At 39.3% G+C, this 16224-nt stretch overlaps 1 protein-coding gene across 2 annotated transcripts in view; it reads left to right on the top strand.

The window, feature by feature from the left end:
• Positions 1-16224, top strand: part of slit3 (slit homolog 3 (Drosophila)) — a 254076-nt gene that overhangs the window by 180892 nt on the left and 56960 nt on the right. For both annotated transcript variants that reach the window (XM_073854133.1, XM_073854132.1), the window contains 6 exons: positions 765-909; positions 2860-2931; positions 5224-5295; positions 8707-8778; positions 13584-13727; positions 14041-14204. In XM_073854133.1, coding sequence (XP_073710234.1) covers positions 765-909; positions 2860-2931; positions 5224-5295; positions 8707-8778; positions 13584-13727; positions 14041-14204 — 669 coding nt within the window. The remainder of the gene's footprint in view (positions 1-764; positions 910-2859; positions 2932-5223; positions 5296-8706; positions 8779-13583; positions 13728-14040; positions 14205-16224) is intronic.

Below are 16224 nucleotides of genomic sequence, written 5' to 3'. Positions count from 1 at the left end.
TCAAATACAAATGCTTGAGTCTTAGACCTTTCTAATAAAGTATTTTTTGTTGTGTTAAGTACAATCTTTTACATTAAATAAGTAAGCAACAAGATTAACCCTCACAAAAATGAACCATGTTTTTGTGGTAAAAGTGTAGTTACCATGTTTTTTGATGTATTGATTACTATAAGATAACCGTGGTTTTACTACAGTAACCATGTTTTTTTGTAACTGTAGTAAAATAGTTAATTTTCTTAAGGGCAGTGAATGGGTTTTTATGAACGTGCTGACAGGGCCCCCTCACAAAGTTGCTTAGGGCCCCCCGAAGTCTAGGATCGGCTTGCTCTTAGGGCTTTTTCATTGTGTTGTTTTATATACACTCTGATTCTTAATGGACCTTTGGGTTTCATCTGCGAAAAAGTTCACTTTCAGCTCATGTTTATGAATCCCCCTCCTTCGGATTAAACAGCTGATGAATATCCTACAGTGCAAATACAAAACGCACTGCACGAAAAACTGTTTCTTAATTAAGCTGCAAAGGAAGACAATAAAACAACAGGGAGCTTGTTCTTGCTGATTATGTACTGTATTAAAATCATTTTCACGCTTTTGAATCATGCTGTTAATGCGAAGTTCATTTTCGTAGTCAGTTACAGTAAGTACAGTCGGAAAGAATGCGTTCCCCGTGTTCTCCATTTGCTCGCTTCTGCCATTAAATCTTATGTTGTCTTTAGTCAATTTACCTCACAATCTGTTATTTTTCCATCTTTCCTCTTCCCCAGGTCCTGCTCAATCAGAGCCAAGGTCATGTACTCCCCAGGCATCCGTCTGCCCCGCCGCCTGCACCTGCAACAACAACATTGTAGACTGCCGGAGAAAAGGCTTGACTGAGATTCCTGCCAATCTGCCTGAAGGAATTGTGGAAATGTATGGATGCCACCTCCTTTAAAATTACAGTTTTCCTATTCTCATTTTTTGGCTGTCATGCTGTGTAAAATCTGCTTTTGTGATGATGAGTACTTACTGCTGGTGTCCTCCGTGTGCTGATCAGTCTTTTTACACCTGTCATGTAACAAAGGCCATTAGCAGTGCAGTCTTGCACCCTCATTAGTGTGCTCATGAACGTTGTGCCGCATCTGCAGATACAGTAGATCTGGCTGGGTTTTGCTGGAGGTTTACCCACCTGTCTGTGGGCTTAAAGTAGTTAGACGGCAGTCAGAGATCAGAATAAGGCAAGTTCCTGTATGCTAAGCTTTAAGTTTGATTCCCATTGGTGTAGTGCAGATATTCCCATTAAGACCCTCCAGCTGAGGTGATCTGATTTTAAATAACTTTTTTTTAAATATGCAGTTTATCAAGTCTTACGTGAGGCTGATTGGATATGCTCTAACTTTTTGGAGAACACCCATATTGTCTTGTTCAGAGTATTTGGTATCCATATTGATTCCAAGATCCTTGTTTCCCCTAAAGGACAGGCAGGTAATTGCCTTGATATGTGCTGTTCCTTGCCGTTGTTGTTATGTCAATAGTGTATGACCTTTGCATAATAAATGGATATGCAAGCTAGGTCACATTAGTCCAACCAAACCCATGTCCCAAAACAAATTGGGCTAATAAAATTATGTAGAACCTGGAACATTCGGTAGGGATGTGCTTGTTTCCAAAGGGAGTTGTTTTCAGTGCGGTTTTATCCCAGTGAGCCAAAACACAAATCGAACATTCAACGTACGGGCTGGTCGTAAACCATTGGACAGCTTTCTTAAAGGAGCCTTGACTGCCAGCTACACAATGTTATTCAGTGGCTCATAGCATATGAAGTAGGGCTGCGAGATTTTCCGATATACTGCAGATATGCATATCACAGTGGTTTGCAATAACTGAATGATTTTTATACTTTAAAAACGTATGTACTTTAGTTTAATGTCAATGCAGATGCCAGACTGGTGAGACAGACAGCGTAATGCTTTCTTTGCCCAGTAAGAATGTGAAACTTTTTTAATTATAGTTCATTTCACTTAAAGCGTTAATGTGTTGCATATCATATTATTTAGCTATTGCATTTTGCATTTTTAATGATATTTTTATCCAAAGTGTTTTATACAATAATGTTTTTTTTAATCAAAACTGCATTTATGGAATGCAATTCATCCTATATAGTTTGTGTGTTGCTTGGAAAGCAAACAATTTACAGGATCATTCTTGAATAATTACAAACATTTCATTAAAAATTTCATTGGTTTTAGGGTTCTGTAAAGCACCAGTACATAAATTAATGAAAGATTTCAAGAAGAATGGTTTCACTCTGTCCTGAGGCTATAAATCCTTTATGTTTCCACATATAAGACCATGGACCACAAAACCAGTCCTAAGTAGCACGGGTTTATTTGTAGCAAAAGCCAAAAATACAGTGTATGATTTATAATGCAAAACATGTATAGGATATTATGTAAATATCATGTTTCATGAAGATATTTTGTAAATTTCCTACAGTAATTATGTATTCATCATTAGTAATATGTGTTGCTAAGGACATTCTCAATATTTATTTTTTGCACCCTCAGATTGTCAGATAGTTGTTTCTAACAAACCATACGACAATGGAAAACTTATTTATACATTTATAAATTTCAATTAAAAAAAATTGACCCTTGACTAGGGTCACATTTAACCCTGTCTGAGATATGATATTACCAGCAGATTTGTGTACAGTAATTTCGGGTATGGTAAATGTACATTTACAAAACATCTACAGGAAAATTATATTGTTTAGTTTTCTGCTCTGTGCCATATTTGTTTTGTATTTTTATTATGTACAATTGCTAGCACAATAGGAAGTCAGTATTGTGTAACGAAACATATTCATCTGTTTCTATGTAGCCGTCTGGAGCAGAACATGATCAAGAGCGTCCCAGCAGGAGCGTTCTCCACATACAAGAAACTGAAGAGAATGTAAGCATGAACTTTTCTTTTTTTACCATAGTATACATACATCGTATAAGTAAAAAGTTTGTTTTCTGACAAATCCAGATTTACATGATACTGGAATATAATATCTGGACCAAGGGTGCACAAATTCAGTCCTGCACTGCAAAAAATTACTTTCTTTATGTTTTTTTGTCTTGTTTTCAGCAGTGTTGGGGGTAACGCATTACAAGTAACGTGCATTACGTAATAATATTACTTTTCTGAAGTAACGAGTAAAGTAACGCATTACTTTTTAAATGTACACATTAATATTTGAGTTACTTAAAAAAAAAATGCAAGTTACTTTTTTAGTTTAATTCATTTGATTAAAAAAATTATGTACTAAATTAAACTGAACGTAGTCAGATTATGCACTCTATGCGTACCGGCCTGTGTGGGAACAGTTTGAGTCCGAAACTGAGATGGCAGGCCAGAGCTCAACATTTTTGTGTTGAAATATGCAATTTCTGAAAGCAGAACTTTTCAGTCATAAAAACACCTGCAAGGCCTGAAAGAGATCAAGCCTCAGTCAAGAAAAAGTAACACAAAAGTGAATTAAAAAGTAATTTAAGTATTAATTACAATGAAAAGAAACTAAGTAACGCAATTATTTACTTTTTTGGGGAGTAACTTAAAGTTGTAATGCATTTCTTTTAAAAGTAACTTTCCCCAACACTGATTTTCAGTACAAATATTTGATGTTTATTCTTGATAAGCAACATGACCTAAGAATATGTCTAGTTTTTGGACATAAAAAATATCAAATTTAAGTGATTTTTTTTATTAAGTGTTTAAGAAAAAAGTTTTTTTCTTACCCCATTGGCAGATTTTTTGCTTGTTTTAAGCACAAAATCACTTAAATTGTATGTTTGTTTTTTTTTTGTCTAAAAAATAGACTTTTTTTAGGTCATTTTGCTCATTAATACTTTTTGATTTAAGAATTTTTAGATTTTTGTACTTAAAATAAGACAAAAATATGAAGAAAGTTATTTTTGCAGTGTGGATGATTGGTGTCCTGTAGAGGCCCAGTCCCAAATGGCGCACTTCATGTGGACTTTCGGTCTTGTAGCCTTAAATTGTCCATGCTAAATTAGTCTGCAAGTCCATAGGGTGTCCCATCTGTCATTTTTACGCTCCGAAGTGTGCTCATCAGCGCCCCCTTTGCACCCTTGATGCGGTCTTCGGTGAAGCCCGCACTGCCGCAGGCTTCTCGAACTTTTCCAAACCAGAAGTTCTTGCGAAAGAGCAATCAGACGAATCAGACGACGGATGTGAAGAGTTCAAACTGATGGGCAACTTCTCTTCCTCTTTCCGGCGTGACGCTCAAGTCTGTCCCAAAATACGACTTCGGTGCACCCTCTTGGAATCGCATTAAGGGTCCCTAAGGTCTGCAATACATGATGTTATCAAAGTGTGGACTTCACAAGTCCAGAGTGTGCAATTTGGGAAAGGGCCACTATGTTGAGCTCCTGCCCTAATCAAACACACCTGAAACAGCTAATTAAGGTCTTTTTAGACCTACTAGAAACTTCCAGGCAGGTGTGCTGAGGCAAGTTGGAGCTAAACACTGCAGGACACCGGCCCCCAGGACCGAATTTGGGTACCCCTGTCCTGGACATAACATATATTAGACACAGCATACACGCTCAGTTTCATTTTTGGTTCCATAATGAATTATGCATCAGATATTTTAACACTTCACCAAATGTAGAGTATGAACTTTAAGCTACTGTATACTGTATGCAAGTGCTGTACACTAGCTGCAGGCTCCTGTCAAACACAGAATAAAATTGGGTTGAAGAGTTCAAAACATACTGTACAGCCATTTCTAGAAGGATATCAAACTGCACAAGGATGAGTGAAATTATATTTTACGCTTGAATTCAGATGTTATTGTACTTTTCACTTTTTGGCACCTGTGGCAACTTGAAATGAGGAGCTCATGCTTTTGGGCATCCGTTAACGTTAACAAAACAACACTTTATGAGAATAAAATGTTTGAATTCAAGCGAAAATAATTGAATTCGTATGTGTGCTGTTTCCGCAACCGATTAAACACGATTAAAATACAATTATTGGGAAACTTTACAATTTATGACACAACATTAGAATTAGATACTAATAGTGGTTGTCAGTCAGTTTTGTGTGTAAGCCTCCTCAGTATTGTAATTTGTTAGGTATATAAAATGTTCACATTCCTGTCGAGCGTTAAACCAGTATAGTGATGGTTTTGTCTGACAATATGACTCTTTTTCTCTATGATTGATGTTGTTGCAGAGACCTGAGCAAGAATCAGATTTCCGAGATTGCGGAAGATGCGTTTAGCGGCCTTCGTTCCCTCACTTCACTGTAAGTCTCCCATCATTTCTTAGACACACAGACACACGTGCAGATTTCACAGATGACATATATCACATTTCATGCACACGAGATGCATACTAATACATTTCTCAATACTAAGTAACGCTGAAGATAATAGGGTTGCATAAATGTAGACAGTCAGATGACAGGGTGACTGTCGAATAAATCAGGCGCCTGACAGAGAGGAGACGGCCATTGTCTGCCTTTGTATGTGTGTGTGTGTTTGCTGACATCTGCAACAGCATGAACACAGGGGAGGACTTTCATTTAAATCACCTCAACAAGTCAGAAAGAGACAGAGGACTGTGCGTGTGCATATTAATTTGGTCAGATCTATAGCCCTGGGTCCGGCCCACACAGCTGTACATGAGACAGAGCTCATTTACACACACTGTGTGATTAAAGAGACAGATGAGAGGAGAAAGATGGGCTGCAGTCTCGCAGGGAATGCGAAAAAAGCGGGACACACAAGATGACACGCAAGCGCATGATTGCTTAGAAATAAAAATGTGTTAAGACTCTTGATGAGTTGCACATGGATCACACATACTGTGTCTATAAAAGTCTATAAAATGAGAGCTGTGTCTTTATTTACTCACCCTTCCTAATGTTGTGCCAAACCCCTGTTTTATCATTTTTTGTGACACACAAAAGTAGAATAAATTGACGTAAAAAAAAAAGAACCTTTAGGACTTACATATTTATTAACAGGTGTTTTGAATCTCAGCGGACAACAAAGCTTCCTTATGGCTTTAAAATGCCTGCGCTCTGTTGCAAGGAAACCCCTTAAAGGATTAGTCAATTTTCTTCAAAAAAATCCATATAATTTACTCACCACCATGTCATCCAAAATGCCGATGTCCCTCCCTGCTCAGTCCAGAAGAAACTATGTCTCCCGAGGAAAACATTCCAGGATTTTTTTTTCATTTTAATGGACTTTAATGGACCCCAACACTTAACAGTTTTAAATTCTAAACAATCTAAAACAAGGCATAAGTGTCTTATCTAGCAAAACGATTGTCATTTTTGGCAAGAAATACAAAAAATATGCACTTTTAAACCACAACTTTTCGTCTATCTCCGGTCGTGTGACACGCCAGCGCAACCTCACATAATTGCGTAATGCCGTGGAAAGCTCACGTGTTACATATATGAAACGCACATTTGCGGACCATTTTAAACAATAAACTGACACAAAGACATGAATTAGTATCATTCAACATACAACAACGTCGGAACGGTCCTCTTTCTCCACACTTGTAAACACTGGGGTGTAGTTTCCCATACGTCATCCGTGACCTCTTGACGTGATGACGTATTAGGTGAGGTCGCCCTGGCGCGTCACAGGACCAGAGAAAGACGAGAAGTTGTGGTTTAAAAGTGCATATTTTTTATTTTTCTTGCCAAAAATGACAATCGTTTTGCTAGATAAGACCCTTATGCCTCGTTTGAGATCGTTTAGAGTCCTTTGAAACTGACATTTCAAACTGCATTACAACTAATACGTGTGCCATTAAAGTCCATTAAAATTAGAAAATTCCTGGAATCTTTTTCCTCAAAAAACATAATTTCTTCTCGATTGAACAAAGAAAGACATCAACATTTTGGATGACATGGTGAGTAAATTATCTGGAATATTTAAAAAAAAAATGGACTAATCCTTTAGGTTCAATACTTCCATATTAGAATAACCCTAAATTGTAATATACATTTAAAATAAGATAACTGTCACTAAAGCCCGGAGTATAGTTTGTTTTTTACGTGTATGAGAAGGTACACGCACAGTCAAAGACAAAGCATAGTTTATTTGACTCGTACGTTTACAAAGACTTTTGACACATGCGCATTGCTACAAATGCAATGCATCTCCTGGGTTACATACTATATATGCACATGCTCGACCTACGTGTACAACGTACGCATTTATCAAAAATACAGCAGTGCTCGTACAGTGCTCGTGTACAATTATGATGATGTAATTTGCAGCACGCGCACTGTACGAGGACTCTCGCATATGCCGAAATTCGGAACGGTACTTCTAGCTTAAGGGGGCGTGCAAACCAAAGCTTTTAAAGGACAAGTTCGGTATTTTACACTTAAAGCCCTGTTTTCAGATTGTTTATGATGAAATAGAAGGGTTTTGACTGAAATTTCGACATATGCGGCTGCCCCGAGAATTTGCGGGTGTTTGTTCTATAACCTCCCACCTCTACAATGGCTGTATAGGTGCACTGGAACAATCCTTTCCTAAAATGCATTAAACTTTCGTTTACAAAGACGTGAAACTCACCGAGTGGTCAGGGGTGTTCACTGATATGCTCACACAAAAATCGCTGCAAAAGATGCTTTCTAACAGGTGTTTTAGCATTCGTTGTAAACTTGTGGACCTATTTTCCCAAACACCTCAAACCCGTATATTCTTCCGTTGAGAGCTTGAATAATAGACACTCCAGCCCAGGTGGTGGCGATAATCCGCCTTTGCCAATTGCAAGAATACAAACAACATTCCCGGCACGGAGTAATACCGTATCTTACAGCACATCTAATACAAGTAAATGGAGTTGGCAAAAACTACGATAAAACCTGTTGGAAAGCATCTTTTGCAGCGATTTTTGTGTGAGCATATCAGTGAACATCCCTGACCACTCGGTGAGTTTCACGTCTTTGTAAACGAAAGTTTCATGCATTTTAGGAAGGATTGTTCCAGTGCACCATTAAACCCATTGTAGAGGTGGGGTGATACAACAAACACCCGGAAATTCTCGGGGCAGCTGCATATGTCGAAATTTCAGTCAAAACCGTTCTATTTCATCATAAACAATCTGAAAACAGGGCTTTAAGTGTAAAATACCGAACTTGTCCTTTAACGTGGCTGAAAACTGCTAGCTTTTTTTTAGCTGCGCGCCGGTTGGTTGTTGTGATGTTTATCCTACCTCTCCTCCACTGTGATTGGATGGCTGACTGAGACGTGGCATTGACGAGCTAAGCTTTTCACTTAAAGTTGAATATTTTTCAAATCTTTGCACTCAGTGCTGAGCGTGGAAAAACCGGCAGGCACCAGTTCTCAGCACTGACTAAACCCGCCAGCTGCTGGCTTTTTTAAAACGGGCCGCGCTTTCAATGAAAACAATTTAAAACATATGCATAAAAGCTTTGGTGTGCATGCTACCTAAGCGTTTTCTTAACTCAAGTGATTTGTTGAGAACAGCTTCTAGGTTATAAATCATATGGACTTCTTTTATGGTTTATTGTTATCCATTTTTGAGATTTTTTGGATTACGGTATGCTGCGTAAAGATTTTAAAATTTAAATGTTTTTGTAACAAAAACAGCATTCAGGGGTGAAAAAGGATGATGAAATAATTTCTTTCTTTAACATTGCATCTGTGTGTGTCTGCAGGGTCCTGTACGGAAACAAAATCGCTGAGATCCCCAAAGGACTGTTCGATGGTCTGGTCTCTCTGCAACTGCTGTGAGTGCCGCATACATGACTCACTAACCTGCAATGTCAAGAAGATAATGTACTCTGTGTGTGCGAGTCTACGTGTGAATATATGTGTTCATGTCCTCCACAATGAGGATACAGTACTGTAACACTGCTGTGCTACAGTCCTGCTCGGTGGGTTGTGGGAGGTAAAACATTTTACCCCCTTTCCTCATAAAATGCAGTCAACCTCAAACAGAAGAAAACAGAGCGCGTTCTGTTTTCGGTGAAAGTTGCAGCAAGTTTTATTCTTGCTTCCTCTAGGGAGCATTATTAGCATGTAAATTGGACCTGATTGCCAAACGTATCCCTCACACCTACTTCAATTTGTGTAGATGGGAAACATCGCTAAAACATAATTCCTGTATTTAATGGCTAAATTGAGTTGAATCTGTGCTCTAATGGTTGTAGTAATGATTTTTTGGTAAATCTGATGGGCGTTCTTTGCGTACACATGGATAGTGCATGCACATAAATAAGCTCACATCACCTGTTATTATGTTTCTAACAGCCTCAAATTTACCTGAGCGACCCGGCCCATGTTTTCGCTGTCAACTCCCATAATGACACAAATTACCTGTTTTCCCATAATTAGAGTTCCTCCCTAATGGATTTTCTTAATAAGGCCTTTTCAGAGAAAAACCTCAGGGCATTCTAGCTATTTTGCAAAACTATTGCAGTCTTTTTTGTTGTGTATGTTAGTAATTTGCTTGTTTTTTTTACCTAAAAAGTTCACCACTCACTGCATTTGCTTTAAGACAAAACCTTGTAAAAATGACTTTCAATAGTTAAGCACAACACTGTGTTAGTCATTTGTCAGGCGGGTGAAATGAAAGTTGTGTGGGTATCAGCAAGTCAGAGAGAAACTGAAAAATGATGTCAGGAGAGATGGCGATAAACTGGAATACTCTGGGAATTGACATCAAACACAAACACTGCAGCTTTATTAAAATTCTTAAGAAGTAACGTAAATAAATTACATCTATAGATTTTAATCTGTGGTGAATGTTTTTGTAATTTATTGTTTAAAGGGACACTCCACTTTTTTGAAAATATGCTTATTTTCTAGCTCCCCTAGAGTGAAACATTTGATTTTGACTGTTTTGGAATCCATTATGCTGATCTCCGGGTCTTGCGCTACCACTTTTAGCATAGCTTAGCACAATCCATTGAATCTGATTAGACCATTAGCATCGCGCTAAAAATAACCAAAGATTTTATATTTTTCCTATTTAAAACTTGATTCTTCTGTAGTTACATCGTGTACTAAGACCGACGGAAAATTAAAAGTTAAGATTTTCTAGGCCGATATTGATAGGAACTATACTCTCATTCTGGCGTAATAATCAAGGACTTTGCAGCCGTGACATGGCTGCAGGAGGCGCAATGATATTACGCAGCACCTGAAAATAGTCCCCTTGGTAACTTTTCAATTTCAACTTTCAACTTTTTCAATTCAGTCACTGCGTAATATCATTGTGCCTCCTGCAGCCATGTTACGGCAACAAAGTCCTTGATCATTACACCAGAATGAGAGTATAGTTCCTAACTATATCAGCCTAGAAAATCGCAACTTTTAATTTTCTGTCATTCTTAGTATACAATGTAACCACAGAAGATTCAAGTTTTAAATAGGAAAAATATCGAAACTCTTTGGTTGTTTTTAGCGCGATGCTAATGGTCTAATCAGATTTAATGGATTAGGCTAAACTATGCTAAAAGTGGTACCGCCAGACCCGGAGGTCGGCTAAATGGATTCCAAAACAGTAAAAATCAAATGTTTCTCTCTGGGGAAGCTGGAAATTGAGCATATTTTCAAAATAATGGAGTGTCCCTTTAATATTTGCATTAATTTGCATTGTTTGTAACACGGTTTGTGTCACAGTTTGTGAGAAACCCAACCCTGAACCCAATTCAACCCTAATGCTAGTGACTTGCCAGTTTTTTTTTTACCCAAAAATAAGCTACTTTTTAACCATAAACCACACGAACACATAGTTTTATACCAAATACACAAAATAACATTGTTTTTTAGCAATGAAATATGTGCCCTTTCAATAATAAACTATAAATAGCTTTTACTGTACGTAGTTAAAGGAGCTGTATATAAAATTGACATAGCGGATGAACTTGGTACCGAAGTCTAAATTCAAAATATTAAAGACGTTTTTTCTCTGGTTGCCAGACATGTACAGGGGCACAACAGATGATGGAAAGCATACGTTTATCTGCTTGGTTTTACGTTTGCAATGTTTTTTGTTGTCTGCAAATTACAAACCCGCTCATGTGGATTTTTATAACTCAATCTGCGGCTCATTTCAGAGGTTGCATCCCCATCCGCCATTGCAGTCTCATTTAAAGGTGCAGTGTGTAATTTTTAGAAGGATCTCTTGACAGAAATGCAAAATCATATACAAAACTATATTATCAGGGGTGTATAAAGACCTTTCATAATGAACTGTTATGTGTTTATTACCTTAGAATGAGACGTTTTTATACACATACATCGAGGGTCCACTCACATAGAAGTCGCCATTTTGTGCCGCCATGTTTCTACAGAAGCCCTTAATGGACTAAGTGTTTTTACTGAGTTGTCTCCGACGATGCCATGTTTGTCCGGTGGCGGTTACCGTAGCTAGATGCCGCTCATTTACACACTGCATCTTTAAAGGATAATTCCGGTATTTAACACTTTGAGTCTCATTTCTGGTTTGTTTTGGATGAACTACAGTGATGGACACAGAAATTTTGACAATGGGTCGTGTCTTGAGTTTTTGACTCGTTTAGAAGCGTCTCTTGACTGCTTCAGAATGGAAGTCAATGGCCATGCACAAACATGTCATTAAAACAACACTTAACGTTCATTTTCAAAACTGTGCTACTCACCGAGTGGTTCGTGGTGTTCGTTGATGATTAAAAACAAGTTGTGTAGCGAAATACAGTTTCTGTCGTGTTTTATTTGGCATTTTGTAAAATTCCATTGACTTCTCTGGAAGACTCATTGCTCGCTGATATATCACTCCTCCGCCGGAAACAGAAAAGGGACTGTTTACATGTGGTTGTTGTTTTTTCGCTCGGTTTCTCTCAGAATAAATTTTTCCCGTATTTGTAGGGCTGGGCCAGAATATTCGAATAATCGTTCCGTATTTCAGTTTTGGGATTCGAATATATATAAATATTTTACAGCGTTAATGCAGAGCTTTTGCCAAGCAGGAAGTGCGCTTCACGCTCCCGCTCTATAGGTGGCGCAGACAGACCAACATCCATAGCCAACAGCCACCAAACGGCACCAGTGGAAGATCGCCTCAAACGGAAAATGCGCTTCCTGCTTTGGCATTCACGCTAATAGTGTTGTAAATAACGTTCAGTTTCTTGCAAAAACTGATTGATTTGCTTCACAAGACGTCAATATGTCACACGGAGTTATGGGGGATTACTGTTGTATTGGATATATATGCTTTAGCTCTTAAAGTGTGCGGATCTGTTGACTTGCATGACGGAGCACTGGGGTTTCTGCAAAATATATTCTTTATTGTTCTGCTGATGAAAAAAACATATTGGATGATGTAAGTGCTATAAATAAACTTGATTTTGAAAGTATGCTACCGTTTTATTACAGTTTGTTGGACTACGTTCATTCATGCTTCAGACTCAAATATAGAGCGGAAGTATATACGCAGTTGTGAGGTATCTGAAAAAATAGTTCCACTATAGCAAATAACACAGATTAAAATCATACATTGCGCCAATACATTTGTTTTTAATCATCAACGAACACCACGAACCACTCGGTGAGTAGTACAGTTTTGAAAATGAACGTTAAGTGTTGTTTTAATGACATGTTTGTGCATGGCCATTGACTTCCATTCTGAAGCAGTCAAGAGACGCTTCTAAATGAGTCGAAAAGTCACGACACGACCCATTGTCAAAATTTCTGTGTCCATCACTGTAGTTCATCCAAAACAAACCAGAAATGAGACTCAAAGTGTTAAATACCGGAATTATCCTTTAAGTAACCGTAATAACTGGCAACCGAGCCGTCAAAATACCTTATTGGGTAAATTGGCAGTGGGCGGGATCACACAGACCAAAACACAGAAACGTGAATAAATATAACATATTTGTTTTTAGTACAGTCAAAAACCTACATACAGCTCCTTTAATTACTATTTGTTAATAACTTGTGGTAGAGCTAACTAAATTTTTCAAATATGTGGGTTGCACTACTTAAAGTCTTTATTGCGAAATCCCCAGCACTTGCTTTTTTACACTGTGGATCCCACACTGTGATTTATATCCCTATTGCGGCACGGTAAAATCTATGCACTGCATGGCTGTTCTGATACAGGGCAGATTAGTGAATTTACTGCAACCATCAGGCTCTCCGCTAGAGGCTCTAAAACGAAACATAAAAGCGTTTAGACAGACCAGCACTTTCCGCTCAGGCTGGAAGAGTGGAAATAAAAAGACCTTATTGTGTATTAAGTCTTTTTTAAATGCCTATAGAAAACATCCCCTTTGCCTGTGCACGGCCTCGGGGACATAAAGGTTTAATAGAGTGTCCCATTCCAGTGTAACAACAACAACAACATGCAATCTCCAAAGAGATTACAACTTAAATAAAAGTCTACTGATGTAATAAAGCATCATTTGACACAGGGTGCTTATCAGACATTTGATGTATTTGCATGCATCTTTATTTGTACTGGTATTGCATTTCATTATAACACAAAAGTGCATATAGAAGTGTATGTTTTTATCTCTCACATCCAAACATTGCTTGCTCTTTCCAGACTTCTCAACGCTAACAAGATCAACTGTTTGCGAGTGAACACTTTCAAAGACCTGCAGAACCTCAACCTGCTCTCTCTCTATGACAACAAGCTTCAGACCATCAGTAAAGGCTTGTTCACCCCTCTGCGTGCCATCAAAACACTGTGAGTCTCATACACACACGGACGTAAACACCCCATCCTTCAAACCCACGCTCAGTCTAAGACCCCAGTATCTAAGCAACTGTTGAGCAGAACCGACCCACAATTAATTAACAGCAAGCAGAAGCCAAAACAACAACGGCATTACAAGCAGTGAGATAAATGTGAAGTGAAGAAACGGAAAGGCCTTACTTTATAACAGCATGTCCACCTACAGCTTATGAATGCATAGTAATCGTATTGTTATTATCACTTGATTATGTGCACTCCCTCGACTCTAGTTAAGCCTTCAGCGTTATTACTTTCATCTCCGCAGGCACCTCGCTCAAAATCCATTCATGTGCGATTGCCATCTAAAGTGGTTGGCCGACTACCTGTTCGACAACCCGATTGAGACCAGCGGAGCTCGGTGCAGCCACCCGCGCCGCCTCGCCAACAAGCGCATCAGCCAGGTCAAGGGCAAGAAGTTTCGCTGCACAGGTAAACGTACACACTGTTGAAATTAAAGATTTGCTACCTGCTTCGCTAGAATATTTTTGAACCAAAGATTTTATTTTGAGTGTGATTAGTTGGAGCCATGAAAAATATGGGGACTAAAACAAAAAAATGCTGGAAAGGTGTCGGCATCGTCGGATGCACAAACTCGGTGACACTTTCTGAAATGGTATCAATCAGTCATCGCCGCCTGCCCGTCTGGTCCGCAGTCAGTCTGCTGGCCCATTCCGATGCAGTCTAATCTATAACCGATGAGTCATGTTGATAGCATAAAGTTTGGCCCGCCAATCTCTTCTCTTTACAGCACATGTTGCTTCACATGGCTGTAAAACGGCATTCCTCTTTTGTATGTGTGTGTGTGTGTGTGTGCGCGTTTTCTGTGTGGCATACTCTGGCCTGGAGCAGTTCTTCTCACACACTGCCAGGTTTTAGAGTGCTCATAGGACAATGCTGACTGTTGTGAACCACAATGAAGATGCTTTATAGAGGAAGCTTTACAAGCCCCCACACACGGCCAAATTCGCAGGATTGGTCGGTGGGAGTCGGGCAGCTCCGTGCAGATTGTTCTCATTAAAACTCCGTCAGTATAGCAGCGCAATACCAAGTGCAACGCCAGACACGCTACCGGCCCCCAGTGAGTGGTTGCAAGGGCCTAACAAGTGTTTTTGTGTGGTTTGTATGTGTAGAGGGCTTTGCTCCACTCCTTTTCACCTCTGCTGTGTCTTATATGTGTGACTTTCCAGTCTGTCTTTCTGTTTGTCTTTTCTGGCTCCGCGTTCCCGGTGGGCCGTTGTCCCCGGATGAAGAAAAGGGGCCGGCCCGCCCCGCCCGTGTGCATGGTGGCCCAGAGTTCTGGGTGGCTTCCTGGCTGCTGTGTCCTGGCTGCTCCCTCCTCCTCCCCGCCTCTCTCCGCCCCGCTGCGCTCCTCCACTCTGGCCTCTGGTGCAGCTGTCTCTTGTGCTTGATCTAACCATGTGCCGCAGCCTACACAAGCCTCACATGGTTCCGTCAAGCACCAGGGATCGCTGGACACACTCGCACACAGCATGGCATTCTGGGATATGTGTGGTGGCACCGAGGAGAGAAGGTGGCATTCTTTAACCCGGGAACAACAGAACATTTGTGGAGAGCTCTAGTTATGTTCTCCGCCTTCGTGTGTGGGTCTCAAAGGGCTAAAGTTGTAAATCTGTGGCGCTCCTGTAATGCGCAAATCTTTGGCTGGAGGTATCAGGGCGGCTGTGCAGAGATGGTGAGAATAAGATAAACAGTGGCAGGCGAGTGATGGGTGATGTAAAGCAGACTTATCTCAGACAGCCAGGACCTCGCGTTACGCAGGAGCTGCCTGTGTTTTCCTGTCAAAACACATCTTAGCGCCAGACCCCCGATACCTGACCACTCGCTCGCCAGGGAACGTTATCTTTAAAGAAATACAGACAGTGAGGCTGTGTGTGTGTAAATATGTGGATACAGGTGTCTGTTTGAGGCAGTGTGTTTGGGTTGAGTGCCAAAACCTGGTTTTATTTGTGTGTTTATTTCTGCTTACGACAGTGTGTGGGTTAATCTCATAAAAATGCCTCGGATTCACCACAAAATTTGAAAAAAATTAAAAAAATTATATTTTACATGAAGAAAATGAAGCTTATTTTAAAGGCCGTTTACATGTTTTTGCTCATTTCCCACTATTATTGTAATGCATTCTCATTATGCCCAGAAATTTTACTTTGGACTCCCATTATTCGCTGGTGATTCTCATTAAATTCTCATTACTGTAATGTAGTAAACTATGTTACAGTGAAATATTACATTTTGCGTTTTAATTTTTGTGAAGGTAATGCCACAGTGGTCCCAAAATAGGCCTCATTTTGATGAAATAAGAATTAGATTTGAAGTTCAGCTGCAAAACCCTTTAAGTGGGTCTGACATGTTTTCTTGTAAATGAGCATTTTTATCAGGCTCTTATGTTTAGGTTCATTTCACTTTAATGACAATGACAAGGTTATTAGCC

This window comes from Misgurnus anguillicaudatus, chromosome 16 (assembly GCF_027580225.2).
Source record: "Misgurnus anguillicaudatus chromosome 16, ASM2758022v2, whole genome shotgun sequence".
NCBI classification, from domain to species: domain Eukaryota; kingdom Metazoa; phylum Chordata; class Actinopteri; order Cypriniformes; family Cobitidae; genus Misgurnus; species Misgurnus anguillicaudatus.
The sequence above is the reverse complement of the archived record's forward strand: the minus strand, read 5'-3'. Positions and strand labels throughout refer to the sequence as shown.